Source organism: Brassica rapa, chromosome A07 (genome assembly GCF_000309985.2).
Source record: "Brassica rapa cultivar Chiifu-401-42 chromosome A07, CAAS_Brap_v3.01, whole genome shotgun sequence".
In the NCBI taxonomy this organism is placed as follows: domain Eukaryota; kingdom Viridiplantae; phylum Streptophyta; class Magnoliopsida; order Brassicales; family Brassicaceae; genus Brassica; species Brassica rapa.
The window spans coordinates 24,541,918-24,565,397 of record NC_024801.2 but is presented as its reverse complement, the minus strand read 5'-3'; the positions used below and the strand labels follow the sequence as shown (position 1 = coordinate 24,565,397).

The 23,480-nt window shown below is 28.9% G+C and overlaps 2 protein-coding genes across 6 annotated transcripts; both read right to left on the bottom strand.

Moving 5' to 3' along the window:
* Window positions 1-6,981: 6,981 nt before the first annotated feature.
* Window positions 6,982-8,714, bottom strand: LOC103831372 (HVA22-like protein c). Its single transcript, XM_009107276.3, has 5 exons — window positions 8,473-8,714; window positions 8,199-8,225; window positions 7,688-7,810; window positions 7,321-7,579; window positions 6,982-7,231 (listed from the first exon to the last, which is right to left on the bottom strand). Exons 1-5 carry the CDS (start codon window positions 8,538-8,540, stop codon window positions 7,148-7,150), a joined length of 561 nt encoding a protein of 186 aa, XP_009105524.1. The 5' UTR covers window positions 8,541-8,714; the 3' UTR covers window positions 6,982-7,147.
* Window positions 7,534-23,028, bottom strand: LOC103831371 (transcription factor TCP15). Of its 5 annotated transcripts, XR_004449015.1 has the most exons (5): window positions 11,419-12,653; window positions 10,463-10,537; window positions 8,473-9,453; window positions 7,688-7,810; window positions 7,534-7,579 (listed from the first exon to the last, which is right to left on the bottom strand). XR_004449015.1 is itself a non-coding variant. In XM_009107275.3 (2 exons), the coding sequence occupies exon 1, from the start codon at window positions 12,412-12,414 to the stop codon at window positions 11,449-11,451; it is 966 nt and encodes a 321-aa protein (XP_009105523.1). In that variant the 5' UTR covers window positions 12,415-12,653; the 3' UTR covers window positions 10,103-10,537; window positions 11,419-11,448. The 5 variants fall into 5 exon arrangements, 3 of the variants coding, with proteins under 3 accessions (XP_009105523.1, XP_033130252.1, XP_033130251.1); XR_004449016.1 differs by lacking the exon at window positions 10,463-10,537; XM_009107275.3 differs by lacking the exons at window positions 7,534-7,579; window positions 7,688-7,810; window positions 8,473-9,453 and having other exon boundaries at window positions 10,103-10,537.
* Between the last annotated feature and the right edge of the window lie 452 nt (window positions 23,029-23,480).

Genomic DNA, 23,480 nt, shown 5'->3' with positions numbered 1-23,480 from the left:
TTTTACTCATCTATCCACAAATATTCTTTTTATCCTAATTTCTAAATCACAAAACCTAAATCCACAGTATTTCTCAAAAAATGAAAACTTTCCAAAAATAGCAGTTTTTAAAAAAATTATTTAAAAATACAACATATTGATGAAAAATTCTGAAAGAATACTCATCTATCCAGAAATATTCTTGTTATCCTAATTTCTAAATCACAAACCCAAATCCACATTATTTCTCTAAAAAATGAAAACTTTCCAAAAATAGCAGCTTTTAAGAAAATTATTTAAAAATACAACATATTGATAAAAATTCTGAAAGAATACTCATCTACCCACAAATATTCTTGTTATCCTAATTTCAAAATCACAAACCCAAATCCACAGTATTTCTCTTAAAAAAATGAAAACTTTCCAAAAATAGCTGCTTTTAAGAAAATTATTTAAAAATACAACATATTGATGAAAAATTCTGAAAGAATACTCATCTATCCTCAAATATTCTTGTTATCCTAATTTCTAAATCACAAACCCAAATCTACATTATTTCTCAAAAAATGAAAACTTTCCAAAAATAGCAGGTTTTAAGAAAATTATTTAAAAATACAACATATTGATGAAAAATTCTGAAAGAATACTCATCTATCCACAAATATTCTTGTTATCCTAATTTCTAAATCACAAACCCAAATCTACAGTATTTCTCTTAAAAAAATGAAAACTTTCCAAAAATAGCAGGTTTTAAGAAAATTATTTAAAAATACAACATATTGATGAAAAATTCTGAAAGAATACTCATCTATCCACAAATATTCTTGTTATCCTAATTTCTAAATCACAACCCAAATCCACAGTATTTCTCTAAAAAAATGAAAACTTTCCAAAAATAGCAAGGTTTTAAGAAAATTTTTTAAAAATACAACATATTGATGAAAAATTCTGAAAGAATACTCATCTATCCACAAATATCTTTTATCCTAATTTCAAAATCACAAACCTAAATCCACAGTATTTCTCTAAAAAAATGAAAACTTTCCAAAAATAGCAGTTTTTAAAAAATTATTTTAAAATACAACATATTGATGAAAATTCTGAAAAAATACTCATCTATCCACAAATAATCTTGTTATCCTAATTTCTAAATCACAAACCTAAATCCACAGTATTTCTCTAAAAAATGAAAACTTTCCAAAAATAGCAGCTTTTAAGAAAATCATTTAAAAATACAACATATTGATGAAAAAATCTGAAAGAATACTCATCTATCCAGAAATATTCTTGTTCTCCTAATTTCAAAATCACAAACCCAAATCCACAGTATTTCTCTAAAAAAAATGAAAACTTTCCAAAAATAGCAGCTTTTAAGAAAATTATTTAAAAATATAACATATTGATGAAAAATTCTGAAAGAATACTCATCTATCCTCAAATATTCTTGTTATCCTAATTTCTAAATCACAAACCCAAATCTACATTATTTCTCAAAAAATTGAAAACTTTCCAAAAATAGCAGGTTTTAAGAAAATTATTTAAAAATACAACATATTGATGAAAAATTCTGAAAGAATACTCATCTATCCACAAATAATCTTTCTATCCTAATTTCAAAATCACATACCTAAATCCACAGTATTTCTCTAAAAAAAATGAAAACTTTCCAAAAATAGAAATTTTTTAAAAATATATTTTAAAATACAACCTATTGATGAAAAATTCTGGAAAAATACTCATCTATCCACAAATAATCTTGTTATCCTAATTTCTAAATCACAAACCTAAATCCACAGTATTTCTCTAAAAAATGAAAACTTTCCAAAAATAGCAGCTTTTAAGAAAATTATTTAAAAATAACAATATTGATGAAAAATTCTGAAAGAATACTCATCTATCCAAAATATTCTTGTTATCCTAATTTCTAAATCACAAACCCAAATCCACAGTATTTCTCAAAAATGAAAACTTTCAAAAATAGCAGGTTTTAAGAAAATTATTTAAAAATACAACATTGATGAAAAATTCTGAAAGAATACTCATCTATCCACAAATATTCTTGTTATCCTAATTTCTAAATCACAAACCCAAATCTACAGTATTTCTCTAAAAAAATGAAAACTTTCCAAAAATAGCAGGTTTTAAGAAAATTATTTAAAAATACAACATATTGATGAAAAATTCTGAAAGAATACTCATCTATCCTCAAATATTCTTGTTATCCTAATTTCTAAATCACAAACCCAAATCTACATTATTTCTCAAAAAATTGAAAACTTTCCAAAAATAGCAGGTTTTAAGAAAATTATTTAAAAATACAACATATTGATGAAAAATTCTGAAAGAATACTCATCTATCCACAAATAATCTTTCTATCCTAATTTCAAAATCACAAACCCTAAATCCACAGTATTTCTCTAAAAAAATGAAAACTTTCCAAAAATAGAAATTTTTAAAAAATATATTTTAAAATACAACCTATTGAAGAAAAAATCTGGAAAAATACTCATCTATCCACAAATAATCTTGTTATCCTAATTTCTAAATCACAAACCTAAATCCACAGTATTTCTCTAAAAAATGAAAACTTTCCAAAAATAGCAGCTTTTAAGAAAATTATTTAAAAGTACAACATATTGATGAAAAATTCTGAAAGAATACTCATCTATTCTAAAATATTCTTGTTATCCTAATTTCTAAATCACAAACCCAAATCCACACTATTTCTCAAAAAATGAAAACTTTCCAAAAATAGCAGGTTTTAAGAAAATTATTTAAAAATACACATTGATGAAAAATTCTGAAAGAATACTCATCTATCCACAAATATTCTTGTTATCCTAATTTCTAAATCACAAACCCAAATCCACAGTATTTCTCTTAAAAAAATGAAAACTTTCCAAAAATAGCAGGTTTTAAGAAAATTATTTAAAAATACAACATATTGATGAAAAATTCTGAAAGAATACTCATCTATCCACAAATATTCTTGTTATCCTAATTTCTAAATCAAAAACCCAAATCCACAGTATTTCTCTAAAAAAAATGAAAACTTTCCAAAAATTGCAGTTTTTACAAAATATATTTTAAAATATAACCTATTGATGAAAAATTCTGAAAAAATACTCATCTATCCACAAATAATCTTGTTATCCTAATTTCTAAATCACAAACCTAAATCCACAGTATTTCTCTAAAAAATGAAAACTTTCCAAAATAGCAGCTTTTAAGAAAATTATTTAAAATAACATATTGATGAAAAATTCTGAAAGAATACTCATCTATCCTCAAATATTCTTGTTATCCTAATTTCTAAATCACAAACCCAAATCTACATTATTTCTAAAAAAATTGAAAACTTTCCAAAAATAGCAGGTTTTAAGAAAATTATTTAAAAATACAACATATTGATGAAAAATTCTGAAAGAATACTCATCTATCCACAAATAATCTTTCTATCCTAATTTCAAAATCACATACCTAAATCCACAATATTTCTCTAAAAAAAATGAAAACTTTCCAAAAATAGCAGTTTAAAAAATATATATTTTAAAATACAACATATTGATGAAAAATTTTGAAACAATACTCATCTATCCAAAAATATTCTTGTTATCCTAATTTCTAAATAACAAACCTAAATCCACAGTATTTCTCTAAAAATGAAAACTTTCCAAAAAAAGCAGGTTTTAAGAAAATTATTTAAAAATACAACATATTGATGAAAAATTCTTAAAGAATACTCATCTATCCACAAATAATCTTGTTATCCTAATTTCAAAATCACATACCTAAATCCACAGTATTTCTCTAAAAAAATGAAAACTTTCCAAAAATAGCAGTTTTTAAAAAATATATTTTAAAATACAACCTATTGATGAAAAACTCTGGAAAAATACTCATCAATCCACAAATAATCTTGTTATCCTAATTTCTAAATCACAAACCTAAATCCACAGTATTTCTCTAAAAAATGAAAACTTTCCAAAAATAGCAACTTTTAAGAAAATTATTTAAAAATACAACATATTGATGAAAAATTCTGAAAGAATACTCATATATCCAGAAATATTCTTGTTATCCTAATTTCTAAATCACAAACCCAAATCCACATTATTTCTCTATTAAATGAAAACTTTCCAAAAATTGCAGCTTTTAAGAAAATTATTTATAAATACAACATATTGATGAAAAATTATGAAAGAATACTCATCTATCCAAAAATATCTTATTATCCTAATTTTTAAATCATAAACCTAAATCCACATTATTTCTCTGAAAAATGAAAAACTCTGGAAAAATACTCATCTATCCACAAATAATCTTTCTCTATAAAAATAAAAATTTTCCTAAAATAGAATATTTGGGAATATTTTTTAAAAAATACAACTTATTGATAAAAAAAATCAAAAGAATATTCATCAATCATCAAAAATTCTTGGTTTCTTAATTCCTGAATCACAACCCCAAATGTACAATATTTCTCTATAAAAATAAAAACTTTCCTAAAATAGAATATTTAATTATTTAATCTAAAAAAATACTACCTATTGATCAAAAAATCTAAAAGATTATTTATCAATCAACAAAAATTTCTTGGTATCCTAATTCTTGAATCACAACCCCAAATGTACAATATTTCTCTACAAAAATGAAAATTTTCCTAAAATAGAATTTTTGAGAATTTAATCTAAAAAATACTACCTATAGATCAAAAAATCTAAAAGAATATTTCTCAATCAACAAAAATTCTTGTTATCCTAATTTCTAATTCACAACCCAAAATGCACAATATTTCTTTATAAAATAAAAACTTTCCTAAAATAGAATATTTGGGAAATATTATTTAAAAATACAACTTATTGATGAAAAATCTAAAGAATACTCATCAATCAACAAAAATTCTTGTATCCTAATTCCTGAAATCACAATCCCAAATGTACAATATTTTTTTACAAAAATGAAAACTTTCCTAAAATAGAATTTTTGAGAATTTAATCTAAAAAATACTACCTATTGATCAAAAAATCTAAATGAATATTTATCAATCAACAAAAATTTCTTGGTATCCTAATTCCTGAATCACAACCCTAAATGTACAATATTTCTCTACAAAATGAAAACTTTCCTAAAATAGAATTTTTGAGAATTTAATCTAAAAAATACTACCTATAGATCAAAAAATCTAAAAGAATATTTCTCAATCAACAAAAATTCTTGATATCCTAATTTCTAAATCACAACCCAAAATGCACAATATTTCTCTATAAAAATAAAAACTTTCCTAAAATATAATATTTGGGAATATTATTTTTAAAATACAACTTATTGATCAGAAAAATCAAAAGAACAACAAAAATTCTTGGTATCCTAATTCCTGAATCACAACCCCAAATGTACAATATTTCTCTACAAAAATGAAAATTTTCCTAAAATAGAATTTTTGAGAAATTTTATCTAAAAAAATACTACCTATTGATCAAAAAATTAAAAGAAAGAATATTTATCAATCCACAAAATTCTTGTTATCCTAATTTCTAATTCACAACCCAAAATGCACAATATTTCTTTATAAAAATAAAAATTTTCCTAAAATAGAATATTTGGGAATATTATTTTTAAAATACAACTTATTGATCAAAAAAATCTAAAGAATATTCATCAATCAACAAAAATTCTTGGTATCCTAATTCCTGAATCACAACCCCCAAATGCACAATATTTCTCTATAAACATAAAAACTTTCCTCAAATAGATTATTTTGGAATATTATTTTAAAAATACTACCTATTGATCAAAAAATCTAATAGAATATTTATCAATCAAAAAAAGTTCTTGTTATCCTAATTTCTAAATCACAACCCAAAATGTACAATATTTCTCTATAAAAAGAAAAAATTTCCTAAAATAGAATATTTTGAAATATTATCTAAAAGTACAATATATTGATCAAAAAATCAATGAGAATAATACTCTTCTATCAACAAAATTATTGTTATCCTACTTTCTAAATTAGAATCTTAAAATCTACAATATTTCTTCACATCTACAATATTCCTTTACAAAAAATTAAAACTTTCATAAAATATTATTTTTGAGAAATTTATCTAAAATATAGAACCTATTGATCAAAAAATCTAAAAGACTATGCATCAATCAACAAAAATTGTTGTTATCCAAATTTTTAAATCAAAACCCAAAATGCACAATATTTCTCTATAAAAATAAAAGCTTTCCTAAAATAGAATATTTTAGAATATTATTTTAAAAATACAACTTATTGATCAAAAAAATTAAAAGAATACTCATCTATCAACAAAAATTATTCTTATCCTAATTTCTAAATCACAACCCCAAATGTACAATATTTCTCTACAAAAATGAAAACTTTCCTAAAATAGAATCTTTGAAAATTTTATCTAAAAAATACTACCTATTGATGAAAAAATATAAAAGAATACTCATCTATCAACAAAAATTCTTGTTATCCTAATTTCTGAATCACAATCTCAAATGTACAATATTTCTCTACAAAAATGAAAACATTCTTAAAATATGATTTTTTAGATCAATATTTATATCGAGCAATATCCAAAATGGAAAAAACGACACAAAAATGAAAAAAATATTGAAGATAGATAAGATTGACAAGTGAACGTAAGCTTTTTATAACCATAATTAACTTTTAAATTGCTAAATCATGATATAAAATCGAACTGCTATAGTTTCATTGTAACCAAATAGTAGGGGTGAAATTCTTCGGCCTAAACGTTAGGTTCTTATGCGATAAATGATTTTTTCGCCTAAAATATTTTTAAAAATGGGATCAGTTCATCAGTAAACAAATCATGGAATTAACAAAAAAAAAATTAAAAAAATTGTATAAAGGCCAAAAATATTTATTCGATCAAGAATATATATTTTATTTTTCCATACGATATTTTTTATATGATTTTTATATAATTCACTCTATCCTAGTTCTATTACTAATACAAAACACGTGATACATATAACTACATAAGGATGATACTTATTCGTAATCCTGGCAATTATAAAAGTCATAGACATAAACAAAAGTCACACAGCCAGCTTACAAACTGAATAATGTAGCCAAACAGGTTTAAGATCAGATCAGTGACCGATCAAAACGACCAGAACTTGGTAAACTTAGTACCTATAATCATCATCAACGATCATGTAGTTATTGCTTCCTCCACCTCCACCTCTCCTCCCTCTTTCATAACTATCCTTCTGCATAAAAAAAACATCCATTAAACATTTAAATATAAACAACCAACCCATACACATGTTAATATATATGTAAATGATTTTGAATTTACCCTGACGATCATTCGCTCAAATGCGTCGGTGCCGTGTTTTTCCATGTATTTCTCAGCAGCAGTGAGGATATCGTCGTCGTCACGTTTGGGAAAGAAGTTGAACTGCTTCTGAGGAACGTACCAAATATTGGTGGAAGCTCTTTGAGGATTCATGTAGAATGGCCTGATGAAATGTCTGTAGACGTGTTCTGCTCCATTAAACTGTGGTAGTACTAGCCAGCATATCCCCACCAGCTTCAAGAACGGCCATATCGGGAACCTTATTAGAAAAAAGAGATTTGGTTGTTTATTATATGACCAAAGCTTGTAAGCCTAAACTAAATGGTTTGCACAAGCATAAAAATAGTAGTAACGTTACAGAACTAACCATTCGAGGAGTTTGGAGAAAATGAGTTCGAAGAGGGAGATGATTGCGTAGAGAACCCAATAGGTGAGCCATTGCTCGTCTTGTGCTAATGATTTTGTCTCTATTGCTTTCACTGATGCATATCTATTCATTTTTTGTAACCATAATTAGTTATTTAAATATAGTAACTACATGAATACTCCAAAAGCATGATGCCTCGTGTCTTGGATTATAAGTGGGTTTGTGTGGAAATACGTGCATCTGAGAAAAGACTAATCTTTATTGACAGAATTTTAAATTTTCAAAGATTTAGTTTTTGCATCTTTTCCCCTACAAATTTCCAATGGTCATATCATATCAATCTGAATGAAAGATTAGCTTAAAAGTGAGTTTTGCTATCAAATTAATCTTCTAATTCCCCAACTAACTAACACACAAATTAGCTTAAAAGTGAGTTCTGCTATCAATTTAATCATCTAATTACCCCCATTTAATCAACATACAAAATTATACGGAGAGAGATTTCACTTACAGAGGGTAGACGAGAGCAACCAATGGACTGTAGAAGCAAAAAAAAGTAGCAAGTTTCAACTTTCAAATAAATTAAAACACAAAATTAAACTCTATAAATCAGTTAGAAAACTGAAGATGGTTTCTCTTTCAGAACTGGAATCAAGAACATAGACAATGTAGTTGAACTCAGTAGAAATACTAAAAAAAAAAACAAGGTACACGATCTAATTAACAAATCAAAAAGAAAACAAGATAAGGATCTGTAAAGAAGAGAGACATGGAAAGAGACATACAGAGCAAGAACATCGAAGTTCTTGATGAGAACTTGAAGAACATTGTCATCTCCAGAATGAGAAGGCATTATTACTACTCTCCAGTGTTTTTCTTCTCTCCTTTCTCACAGTGTAGAAGTTGAATGGAGTCCAGCTTTTACCTTGGACTTTTATGACCACTCCTTTTTTTTGTTTTTCTTATTTTTACTTCTAAGCAAAATGAGGGAAACAAAAACAAATCATGTTTGCACGAGCCTCGAGCAATGATGCACCGAAAATTTACCCTTCCCCGACAATTGTTTATTTCTAAACACATTTATAAAAATATTACTTGAGCATGACTCGAGTTTCTACTCAGTAAATTTAGTATATTTTTAACTCCAGAGTTAAGACATAAAAATTAATTATATTTGATTTATCTGGTGTATAAGTGTGAAGTGATTTATCAAATACCTTTAAGAAAGTTAAATGAGGGATATAAGATGAGATTATGCGTCAAAATGTCCGTCCAAACTATACTTGACCGCTTTCTTAGCTTCATTTAATACTTGGGCTTTATGAACCCCATGTTTCTATCTAGCCCATATTAATCAATGGGGGATGGAGGAAGTATCATGCAATCTGGGCCTGAGCAAATACAGAACACCATATATATTTCAACAACGCATGGAAATGATAAAAGAAAAGCTAACCTCTCTTAAAACATTTCGGCCTGAACCAATATATGCATATAAATGCACATCACTTTTGTCAAGAACCAATATATATATATATATGTACCCTGAAAGTAAACAATCTAGTTTATTCGTACATTTTTATCTGCTTTCCTCTTTTTTTTTTCTTTTTTTTGATAACCAGGTGTGAAGAGATATGTTCATTATCTAATTTATCTGCTTTCCTCTTCATCAATCTCTTCAACTCAAAGATGAAAGAGATATGTTCATTAGCATCTGGTTCCCAAGCGCTTGACACAGCCATGCTACGCATCTTTTCCCCAGCAATCTACAACAAGATAGATCTTAAATTACATCAGTAGTTTGGTTCGGTTTTAATTAGACACGGTTTTATTAACGATTTTGATTTGGTTCCACTGTTTTGTTACTCTTAGTAATTTTATTTAGAAGTTATTTTATAATTGATTTTGTATGCATATAGTTAGGAATATCGAGAAACACCCCAAACATAAATATTTTAATATGAAAAACCTTTTTAAAAATATTTAGAAAGGTTTTCATATTATAATAGTGAAGCTTGATCTAAAGTCTAAACAAAGTAGAGAAGCAAGTGACGTTATGATATGATCATCTAATATTTTCCAGGTCAAAAACAAAGAGTCCACATGGATACACTTCTATACGATAGAATTTCCACATTATATAAACTACGTAGATCCAAAGATCTATTTTTAAGCATGCTTTAGAGACATTTTTCATTTCTTTTGGACCTATAAGGTAATGCCAGGTTACTATTCTCCTACTTGTGTCCTTTCCTTTTTCAGATTTCTTTTTTTACTATAAAATAAGACGCCGACATAAAACACAGTGATCGGTCATGACTCGTATCTTATTGTTTATCTATAAAGTAATACGTAAACAACGATATAAAAATATCAAAGAAGATTCATGAGATCATCGGTGCCTCCATATTCTTCTCTATTATTATCGTCAAATCTAATTTAGTTTATTCATATATTTGTTACTGAGATCAACTTGAATTTGCACACTCTTTTTGCCAAATGAATTTGTACTCTTTTAAAATGATTAAGATCAACGCTTATTTAAACCAATAAATATGCTTGGCATATCAATTATCATGTGTATGAGATTATATAACCGACAGGCCTATGTTTTCAGGAATGGTTGGCACTTGGCCCCCATCTATAGAAGTTCCAATACTATTATATTTGAAAGTTTTTATTATTTTATTTTGCAGAGCAATTGTTTATTCTGTTAACATACTAATTGTATATGTATATGAGTATGTGTGGTGTAATTTTAAATTGCTAACGTACCAATTCCCATGCTCGTTGATACATCCACCTTTCGGTATACATTCGTTTCCGTATACACACCCATGCAAGTAAAGACTGTATATAGCGCAAGTAAAATCTGATCATTAAGACCGATACAAGATGCAGCGATACATTTATCACGCATGTTACATATACTTCCGTATTTGTTCTGTATATTGAAAATTTATCAACGAAATATTATTAGATATATATAAAAAAATCAAGCTGGAATCTATAACCATCAATAATAGTTTGATAACTTGCTTATTATATTTATATATCAAATCTATAAAATTCCGTTCTAGCATACATTATTTCAATATTCGTGGATAAACTATTTGGCATTGATATGTCATCATATCAACTCCTCATTAGCAAACTTTTAATAACCAAAAATCACATTTTAATGTGGTTTAATTTGAACTATATGATCTTCTTACTATATATAACATCACATATATATCAACAATATCTTTGTATAGATTGATAGACCAGTCAATATATTGAAAATACTAGGATGTAATCCACACAGGAGAAGTATCTTTCGAGACAATATGGTGGAAAGGATCAGACCATGAACAAACAAAGAACTGTAATATATCTTATTTGGCATGGTAAATGTTTTGTTGATTAACAGTTATACACATATAAAATGGTTCAGAAACCCTAATCAAGTATTATATATGTCTCATTAGAATACTCTTCACATCACACTCAAGAGTAAAGAGAAAAACATTTCACAAGACAAATGCTACATACTAAAACATATCAAAAATCACGTTCTTACGTACTTGATACAATATTCAGAAGAATAATGAAACTCGATCAGAACTCGTGGAAGTTTATAAAGAAAAAAAATACTCCATATGAAAAAGGCAATGCAAAACAAAACAAAACACGCTTGTTTAAAAACAATCAAACAAACGAAAGGACATAAAAAATAAAATAAATCTCACAGATATATTGTTTGTGTGTGTTTTTTTGGCCTAGGAATGATGACTTGTGCTTCCATCTTCTTGATGGTTGTGATGATGATCTCCATGGTTTTGCTGGTTTGCCGTCTCCTGAACCGGCCGGTACGCAGCGTTCAACGCCGACAAAACTCCGTAATGGTTATGTTCTCCTCCTCCTCCACCACCTCCTCCATAACCAGACGCCAAAGGCTGTCCGGAAAACAAAGCAAACGGCGCTGGGAAGTTCATCAAATGTACTCCTCCTCCACCCCCCGCTCCACCGCCACCACCACCACCACCGCTGCTTGTGTTGTAAACGTCACCGGAATGATGAAAAGCCCATAGATTCTGCGTATTATCACCACTACTCCAAAACGGCGCCGTGGCAGGAGTCTGGCTAGTAGGCAAAGATCCAGCCGTTGACTGTACTAGATAATTCCCCATCTGGTTGTGATCTACGAGCTGAGAAGAAGAACAAGAATCCGACTCATTCTTGGGACGCACCTGGTGAAGCTGCTGCTGATGATGATGTTGAGCCATCGCAGGCGAGTGGAAGTAATAGTTGCTCGGAGTTGTACGAAGATGAGCAGCAGAGAGAGAGGATCTTGAGCTACGAAGTGAGATATTAAGAGAAGTGAAGTTAGCCGGAATGGTTCCAGTCCCCGTAGCGGCTATAACCGCCGGTTCAGCTTGCTGGAGAAGCCACTCGATGGTTTCACCGTCGGATTTATGACCGAGCTCGCGTGTGAGCTGAAAGACACGTGCGGCGCACATGGCCGGCATACGGATCCTACGGCCCCGGCCTTCGACTTTGGTGTGTCTGTCCTTTGTTGAGGTTCGCTTTGGAGGTGGTTTCTTGGAGAGAACGTTAGGGTCGGAGTTAGGTTCGGAAGACGAAGCTGATGGGATGATAGCTAAGGAAGTGGAAGAGGAGGAAGAAGAATCAAGAAGCTGGAGAGGGAAGTTTGGTCTTTGATGATGATCTGGATCAGGATCCATATTGATGATGATGATGATGATCAAAGATGGTTGTGGTGGGGTTGTGATGGTCTCTATTAGATCTTTATGTGAGCCATAGTTTCTCTCTCTCTATCTTCTGTTTTTTTTATTCCTAGAGAGAGATAGGTTATATGGTCCTTAAGGACATGAAACTCCTTTCAGATGGGAAGCTTTAGCTGTGTGTCTGTGTCTGAGTGAGAGAAGAGAGAGAGAGAGAGGGAGATGGTTAAAGCGATATGAATATGAAAGCATGGACTTTTATTTTCTTCTTTGCTTTATATCTTTTGTGTTTTTATTTTTGGAATTTTATTTACATTCTAAAGTATTCCCTTTGAGAATTTTTCGTTATTTGTGGTAATAGAAGATAGGGCTACGTGATTTTCATTCTGTACAATTATTCAAATAAATATGTTTTGCTTTATAACGTACAGTGATCGAGATGAATGGAAAAAGAAGAAATTGTATTTATTGCGTTTCATGCATAAATTTCATAATAATACAACCCTTTTTCGATTTTTCCAATAATTGAAAATGGACGTCAGTTTTCGTCGTTACTGTTAACTTCATGTCGATCGCAGAATTAGTTGCACAGTTAGCGAAAATTCAGCGATTCAGAACTAGAACTCAGAAGTTACATATACTATATGTTTTGTACGTACGTGATATCAAAATAATAAATAGATTGAATTATTATTGACAGGTGATTAATCCATATCCATGGATCTACGGTAGATCACGAGATCCACATGATAAAATCCAACTTTTGACAAAGAAAGAATCCAACATCCTTTTTATGAAACATTTTTTTGGAGGGGGGGTATATATCTAGCCATCTAGGGTATATACCCAAAACAAAACCAAATACAGTGCTATATAATATAAATATATATATAGTATATAGGAAAATTATGTTGCTTCTACTTTGTTTCCGCTATTGGTGTTATCTCATTTGATAGAAAATTATCGTTTTTTTTATGTCGAAAGGCCATTATATTACTCAAGTTATAAGTGGTTTATGTAACCAGACCGGAATAGAACAACCAATAAAAAATAATTTTCTATAGAAAATCTTGCAGTTTTAGACCGACAATTGTCGTTAAAGGATGTTTGGTATCTCATTTTCATGTGTTAGGAACATTAAACAACAATATATACAACGTACATATATTAATATTTCGTGTTGGTGATACATTTCCATAGCTGATTGTCCCTATGAATTCTTCCAAACCAATTTTCCACAACCTATAATTATATTCGTGTTGATGCTAATTGATCGGGTTTTGATTTTTTGATACTCAATTTTCAATCAACGAATGTATAAATAGTATTCTTGGTTTTAGTGGGAATAAACGTCTCTCTATATATTCTAAACATTGTTATATTAGATATATGTAAGTTACACTCGGGATCTTAACAATAACTTATAATCAAAAGTCTCGGCCAGTATTTAATACATATAAGAAATGAAGAATCAAGACACGAAAAAGAAAAGGAAAAAGAAACAATTGTAAAAAGGCGTTGTACATATTTGACATATGTCAGATAATAACAATTACTAATCAGAAAGAACGATCACAACATTTGATGAATAATAAAGTCAGCCAACTAATTAATCACTCGTTAAATCGTTTCAGTCATTTTCTCTACTGACATATCTATTTATACACATTTGACTCCCCCCACTTTTCCTCAAACTAGAATCAAACTTGCCTCAGAAAAAAAAAATCACAAAATTGACTAATCGACATATATAAACATAATCAAAAACTATATAATTCGATCCCAACATTCTGGTTAGCCAACTCTAAACGATTTAAGGTCGGATTCAATTTTATATTTGATAACTTAATTATTTATAGGGTATAATTAGGATACACTGCTCAGTTTGACATTCCTATATGCATATTGAATATTAGTTTATTTCCATAAAATATTAGTTATTTATCTCTTATTTTGGTTGGAGACAATTAAAATAGACATGTGGTGATATAAATGTAGGATGACACACCAATAGTTTTGGTTAGTAGTCTCGCGGGACATTTCTGGTTGATCAAAGTCTCTCAGTTTTATAGTAAATCAATCATCTATCTGTCAAAATACTTTTAAGGTTGTAAAAATACGAATTTGTAATAAAATAACAATAAGAAGAAATGAGCGTATTAAATGAACAAATAAGAGAGATAGGCAGTGGGGTTGAAACAGACTCCACGTGCGTGTCCTCTGCATCATTCACTCTCTAAAGACAGTGACCATAGCCTCATCCCTCATCTGTGGGTCCATGTCTAGTCAAGTCAAGTTATTAATCTTTCTCAAATTTACATTTATTTCTCCTTTTCATATTTTGATTGAATCTGTTTACCATCAATCTTTTTTTCAAACATTACTGCCAGTAACAAAAGAACATCTCAAGAATTGCCAGCTTTTGTTTTTACAGAAATTCTCGAGATTGTCTACAGTATTGTGAAAAATACACTGTTTTTACTTCATTTTAAAATTAAATGTATTTTACTAGAATGTGCAACAAGGCTAGACAAATTCATGTTCCATATTGTCCCATCATGTTCCTAATTTCCAAAAATAATAATATATATATATAAATACATCTAGCTTTTATTCAAAATATACATTTTTCTTATTCAAAAATCTCGACTCTTGTTAATAAATGGAAGGAAACTAACCCTTGATGAGAATTTCTAATTACTTATTTGAATTCTTTTTTTGTCAAAACTTATTTGAATTCATTTATATACTGAATAATATCATGTAGATAATGGGATATATGTTTAATAATAACAGGATATTTAATATTCTCTTATTGGAATATGAAATTTATTTATCAAACAAATGTTACAATGTTTAATACATGATATTATTCAGTATATCAAACAACTTTTCTTTTGGCTTTGTAATGGATTTTTTTACAATGTTTAATTTTTTTTTAAAAAGCTATAAATAAGAGACTTTCATTGGAACATAAAAATGTTGGTATCTTTTAATTATGCCTTTTAAATAACATTTAATATTATAAATTATTAATAAAATTTTTGGGTTAATGATGCTCTGAGTAGATAAAAAGGGATACACTTGAGTATAGTGTGCAAAATGGAGAGAGAAAATAATAAACGAAAAATAATTAAAAGAAAAAGTGGGCTCCCATCCACATTCACCAGCAATGATTGCCTCACTGCCTTTGCAGCTCCACTTCTGCCTCTTTCCTCTTTCTTTTCATTTATTTTATCTTCTCCACCTCACTTTAGATTTGTTTATATATTTGCCCCGGATTTTAATTTGATTTACATTTACTCCATCTTTCTCTCGATATACTATACATATACGGCATAACATCAAATGGTGCTCTTCCCATACTCTATTATTGCTCATTTCCCATATTTTACAAACATTTGTGCATTATGTGTATCTCTCTCTAAATAAATTAAAGTATATGTAGATAGTCTATTTTGAGTTTTTATTTACAAAAAAAAAAGAATGTTTGATATATAAGTACATATGTAAACAAATAAAAACTAATTTCATGCAGCCTTAACAAGGAAATTCTTAGAGTATTATAAATAAAATTAGTTTATCCAATCATTTGCTATTTAACATCATAGTATATTTTTATAAGATATCCGAAAATTTGTCTACCTAATTAATCAAAAACTACATATAATATAAAAGTAGGTCAGTTTTTTACTCTTTCTCAACAAATAAATAATCTATGTCGTAAACCATATTTTAAACAGCCTATGCAATCGTTGCCAAAAAAAAAACAGCCTATGCAACTGATATAGTTTTTCTGTCAGTGACCAACTCTGTTAATAAATATATAGAACTTTATAATACCTATGAAGAATTAGTGATCGATAAACTATATATTTCTCTTTTTCAAAAAAAAAAATTATATATTTCTGGATTCAGTTTCAATGTTCAAAAGCTCCATAAATAGTTTAGCGCTTGTTTTTTCTATGAACTGTGACGTGTGCGTGTCTATAAATAATAGTAATACTTATCTCCTAACCAAATTACAGTGATTTACATAAATGTAACCATTATATATGTTCGTTATGTGTCTCGTTTCATCGTACACAGTTTAAGATGAACATCAGTATATATACACGTTTAACGTTACGAGAACCAACGACACCTATAATCTTTTATTTATGGTAAATTTTATTGATACAAATTATACTAAACGATGATGAATAATACATATATGTATATGCATTAAAAGCCATATGTACTGTCATGTTTTGATAGAGAGATAGAGAAAGGAATAAAACTGGCATGGATAAACCCATGTGACGATAATACAATACATAGCTTTTGAGCAAACACAATTTGGTCGAGATATAATCAAACAAAGTTCCTTATAACGATTATAATCTTATATCAATTTCAACTGAAATAAACTTTAAATCCAATGACATAGTTAAAAGGGATGATTTAGGAATGATAAATCCACCGCATAATATTAGCTCCAATAATAAAAAAAAATTATGAATTAAAGATCCAGACTTTTCTAATATTATTTTGTGTGGCCAAGATTGATTTAAAATTATGAGAATAAAACTAATAAACGTTATTCAATTAAGTCGAAAAACCCAAAATAATTGATTTGTTGTTGGCGAAATCACAACAAAGTTGGTCTCCCCGAATTCCTTATCTCCCCGTAAATAACCTTAGGTCCTTCCATGGCCGTCGTTTTCTCTCATGTCCTCCTCGGCCACACTCTCTTTGGTCGTCTAACTTTTCCTAAAATGTAATTAGTTCTTATTAAAAATAAAAAATATAAAAAGCAATATTTATCATTGAAACAATCAATAATTTATTAATAGTGTAACCTAAAAATTAATTTCTCATCACTAGTAATTGATTTATTCTAGTAAAAATCATGCGAATCCCACAAGCTTTCATCTCGCGACGTAAAACTAAATCCCCTATAGAAATTGAAGATGGGAATGGGATCCGATCGAGTCGCAGCTCGTCAAGTTCCTCATTGCTGGTACAATATATTGGGACGCTGAGGATAACCATGTCCAACGTAGCAGTCTTTTCTTTTACCTAATAGACTTTGTAACTAATGGTTTTCATCATCTAGATGCTAATCAAATTAAGCTTACTAATTTTAGGTAATAACAAGGTTGATTAGTTTAAAATAGTGATAGTTTTGAATCAGTTATATATATATATATGGTTAGGGATCCCTATGATTTTATTCTTATTTTATATTCGTTAAATCGTTTAATGATCTTGCTTAGTGTTCAGTAATTATTATTTTCATTGTGTTACTTTAACTTATTATATTGCGTTCTTAATTGTTTGTTTTGTTTCTTCGGACGTTGTATTTGGTCATCACAAAATAATGGAGAATTATATTCTATCTCCTTACCCTTCCACTGTGTTGGGCGCTGGTATCTAAATATTCGATATCATTTATAGAACGTCAGTACACCAAAATGCACGTTAATTAGTTCGGGGTTTAAAGCAAAGATTGAATTAGCGATAAATAAATAAACAAAACTGGGGGTACGATGGTTTATAAGAAGGATATTTATCAAAAAATGGTTTATAATAAGGATTGTACATGTGAACGTATGAGGCATGGATTATATTGGTAGTGTACCAATCATAAGATGAAGATGAATTGGTGTCGTTGTGTCTTATACTGAAATTAATTTGAGGAAAAAGCAATGAAATGACACCAGAGCATTTGTGTCTTTTAATCTTCAATATATATACATACAGTTAGAACTTTTTATGTATTTTTACTAAAACTAAGAAATTTCATTGCGATGAAATTTTACATGTATTTTTACTAAAAGTAAGAATTTTTATGTATTTTGGGATATGTTGACCCATGTAATATATACAAATTATGATATTTTTATTTTTGAACTTTACAAATTATGAATTTGACCCTCTTAAAAGATTAGACTGGCTCCGCCACATATCATGGAAGCTTTGTTTGAAAGGGATCACTCGCTACGTACTGTTTAACGAGTTTGAAATATAAAAGAGATATTCATGTGATCTGTAATAATTGACACTTTTTGGTAATAATGACTATAACATTAATATTTTTTATTATTAGCTAGAGATGATGTTTTAATTTTCATGTTCCTCATAAATTTAAACAATTAATTAATTTTTAAAAGTACTTAAATTTCGGTGTCTAAAGCATCTTTGTCAAATTTATATATTAGCTGTTGTATCTGTTCAAATAATTACAGCAGTTTATATCCAATATGTGGTCACTCCCATGCTTAAACCAGTTTCTCCATTTTATTTTATTTTCAAAATATTTAAAGGTAACCACCACGTACCGCTGGTATAAATATTGTTGTGTAGTGAGATTGATGTAATTTAGTTCTGGTGCAATAAATAATTGCATAGAAAGAGAAAAAAGAGGAAGAAACAACATAAAGTTGTCCTCTCGTGAACTGTCACTACGACTAGCGACACAATCACGTTGCATCCGGAACCCTAGCATTCAACATTCATTGTTTGTGTGTTTGTACATTATTCATGTCTCCACATCTACATATTTACCCCTCCCTTCGTATCTCTGTCTCTACTCCTTTTGATTTCTTATACAACTGCCTATCCACTTTTATAGCTTCTGTATAAACTTTAATTTCGATGTAATTAGTATGACATTAACTTTATTGATTGTCTGTTTAACATTTTTTATTATAGTTTTTATTTGTCTGAAACATGTGTATGTGCATTAGTTCTTTACTTACATGTACATTAATATGCACACACGATACATATAGTCGCACATACTCTAGTTATGTAACTTACAAACGCATGTGCGTGAACGTAATCCATACAGCATGCATACGTACATTTAAGAAAATCCAAAAACAAGAGTAATGCGTATGTGTGTATATAAATATTGTACCTCATCTGATCTCCATGACTGTGTGATACCGATGTCTCACCTTCTCTTCTATAGTTCCTTCACTTTTTTTTTTTTTTGTAACCGAAGTATCTTAGACCTTCGGTCTATAGTCATTTTGGACTAGGAATCCAAACAGATAAATTTATCCACTTCCGCTACCGATAGAACTCAAACCTAGGACCTGGTAATACTCCTCGATCCAAGAGCTTCTCAAGGGCCAATCAATAGAGCAACCTACACGACCTCGACTTTTTAGCTTTGCTACCCTTCCCTATCTCTTAGATTGATATTAACTTCTTTTTTTTGAAACACAGATTGGTATTAAATATTAAGTGTTTTTTTTTTAAATATTAAGTATTAACTAGAGTAAAATGGTGGGAAAATAAAGGTGAAAAAGGAGGTAAGAGAAGCAAAATTCAGAGTAAAATTTCCTCTCTCTATAATGTTGAGTAATAGATGATTCCATTTTTTATTTTCTTTTGGCATAAATGGGCTGAAAACAAATCATATGTTGGTTAAAAAATAGAGTGGCTCAAATATTGTTCACTCTATTTCATTATCGCCAAAAGTACCTTCTAATCACACGCTTAAATTATTTTTATGTTGAGTAAAAACTGTGCTGACTGAAATGTTGGGCGTTATTATTGTTGATTTTGTATCTATGTGCTTACTCTATATAGATTAGATCTATTGACTGGTATGATGGACTAATATATTATATCATCTCCTAATATAGGATAAAGAAAAGCACGAAGAAAAATGGCAACCGTATGACAACTAACAAAAAAAAACAGCTTAAATACATGTATACACGTACAGTTATGCGTCTCTCTCAGACGAGAAGCATTAACTCACTAATATAAACGATGTTCTATCTCAGACGAGAAGCATTAACTCACTACTTACTAATATAAACGATGTTATACATATCCACTGTCTTTTTCCTTGCATAATTTGTAAATAACAGCAACAATATTTACTCAAAAAATTTTCTTTTTGTAAAATTGCTGCACTTTAGTTTACTTAATTATCTATGAAAATTAAAATATCACATCAAGTTTCCTTTTTTTGAACAAATCACATCAAGTTTCTAAATACTCCATTTGTTCCTAAAAGATCCATATTCTATATTTTTCACACATTTTAATAAAATACATTAAATTTGCATAATTTTTTGTGTTTATTTTTTTTCAATAATTTTTAGCCAATAAAAAATCAATTAGTACAATTAAGTTTTTTTTTTTAAGTTTGCAATTAGTTAATAAAACATGCATTGAAAAAAGTAAAAAATAGATTTTTTTGAAACAAAATTTTTTTCTAAAATATGTACCTTAAGAAACTAATGGAGTATGTATTGTAGTCCCCTTGGACAAAAAATATCATTCTCCACTGAATTAGCAACCTCTTACAAATCTTTATTCCTGAACGAGTCAACCTCGACCTCTTGAATCTGGGCGTTAATTAATGTGGTTACTGCTATATATAGTGCTATTGGCTAATATTTAATTCCAACGGGAAATGTTTTCTATAAAGTTTATTCTGAATGAAACAAAATTAAATTGAGCTGAACTAAAAAGAAAAAAAAAGTAAAAGAGGACTAAATAATTTAGGGTAAGCAAATTGTTCTATCAGTGTTTAAGGTTGTCTAACTTTTCTTCTTGTGTGAATTAACATTTTGCTCGGTTGGATGAAAGAAAAACATTTCTATATCTTTATATAAAGGGAACAAGAGCTGCGAATGGTACGTTTTATTCATTGTCTTTACATTATTAAAGTAAAATGAAAAAAATCTTACAAACGTTTATAGTTTCATATTTCCTCAATACCCCTCGGAAAAATATAGAGAATTACAAGAAATGCCACGAAGTGACTTTGGAGAACCCTCAAGTTTCTTTCAGTCGTTATCTCCATCTCTCTTTTATCCCAAAGTGTACCATAAATTTTACTTTAATTTATAATGTTTTAAACATTAGTTTTACAAACACCGGTGGTTACACACTCCACCGTGAAGCCTATCAACATCCGTGTCGGCAAATATTCACAAAACCTTTTTTTTGCTCAACGTGTATCTCCATAAAACACACATTACACATAATATATACTAGATTTTGACCCGTGCATCCGCACGGATAACTTTTTAATTTTTTTAAAAAAAAATTAAGATCGATCATGTTATTTTAACTATGTTTACATGTTAGTAAATTGCTTTTAGATATTTAGGCAAACAAAATGATATGCATTGTTTCATTAGTTGGATCGGTTTGTTAGAATGGTTCAGCCGTGACTCTTTTGTTTTGTCAGGTACATATATAAAAAAGATATGGTCTATATTAATATCTCGTGAAAATCTATAGTTGAAAACAATTTTAATCTTCAAATTAGTTTAAATGTAGTCACCTTATTTTAAGGAATCTCAATAACTGATTTTTTATCTTACAATTTAAATATAGTAAAAGAAAATCAAACGTGTCATAAATTTTAATACTAACTATAAAAAAAATTGCAGTAAACATTTTTGTTTGTATAAGAGTGTGTAACACTATACAACATTTCAGAAACGGTTCGTTTTTATTGTATTTTATTGTCATACACAAAACATGATACTAACTTATAAGTTATATATTTATTGTGACCAAACAAAGGTTTTGATGTTATTGTTTTTTTTTTTTTTGTAAACTTGTTGATGTTATTGTTCGTATAAGTTTGTTTATACTCTCTCAGCGCACAGGTTTCATTCGATCATGAAATAAATGTTAGATATAGCCATATAGGTATAAACCAACCAATCGTGAAGGTTTGTATAATTTTAGATACATATCTATAAACCAATTGGTTTATTATTATTGTTAAGGATTGTGTATATGTACACGTGAAGTTTTTTTGGTAAGCGAATAATCCAATTATTTTGTTATAAATGTATTAATTGATTTATAGTTAATTAATATTTATTATTTCTGTGGCATGAGATTGTAATTTTTTAGGAAAAGTTAGGGGTATTTCCTATTTGTACTTCACTTTTAATAGATTAGATATATGTGTAAATTGAAATATATTGCTAATAATACGGTTGAGACTTTTTGGTACTTATATCGAAAGTCTGAAATGTACGTGAGGCAAGTTTAGTGGAAACTGAAAAAGACGTCCATGGCGGAGTTGGTGGGTTTGCTAAGCTGACAGCGCCACGTCACTCTCCGACGCCTGTATTCTCGTTTCCCGATCTCTATAAGGGCTGATGTCATCCTCTTCCTCCTTCGCAGCATCTCCAATTCTGTTAAAAGAAAGAAAAGTCAATCAGACAAGTTCCGAATGCGTATCCATAAACGTACGCAACATTTATGATATAGCAAAAGGAGTCTATTTGATGCATCGTAAAGTAAACCATTGAGTCTTCAATCTTCATTTGTTTGAAAGAAAAAAACAGATAATAAGAAGCAGTAGAGAAAGGTAGACAATTTCAGAAATATATATAACTCTCTGATACATTTGAAAGAAAAAGAAGAAATTCAAGTTTATGCCAATAAACAAATTAATTCCACTATCACGAATTTCATTGAGATTTTTTCTTACCATTGCAGAAACACCTTATGTTGAAATTTTTAAGATATACTAAACAAGAGTAATTTGGCCAATATCTAGCTGTATATGTTTGTTTATGCAAAAATATTTACAACAATATAAGAATACCCAAAATAAAGCACTTTCTCAAAAGAATACCCACAGTATTTAAAAAAATAATAAAAAACCTTTTAATATCGCACAACCTTTAATAATTTTGCTTTGATCAGAGTTTGTAAGTTATGTTTACTTTTGCATATAATGGAACACGAAATGGTAAGAATTCATTTTGATAATAATCTCCACATGTTCACTTTTCTTTGTTGTCCACCTCTACATGCTCACTTTCAGACCGCATTAGAGACATGCATGGGCCTATAGCCCAGTATAAAAATGTATAGAGATGTAAAATTACAACTCTACTTAAATTTTAATTTTATTTAAAAATCATATCATTATGTAGTTTGCACAAGTTCAGCTTTTGCCTGTTTAAGGTTTGTATTTTGGCTCGATGTTACTTGTCGTGGCCAATAACGATAGGAATGCATTTCAACCCAATATATATAAGGAAAATCAACAGCTGGTGTGATGAATAATTATTGAATAA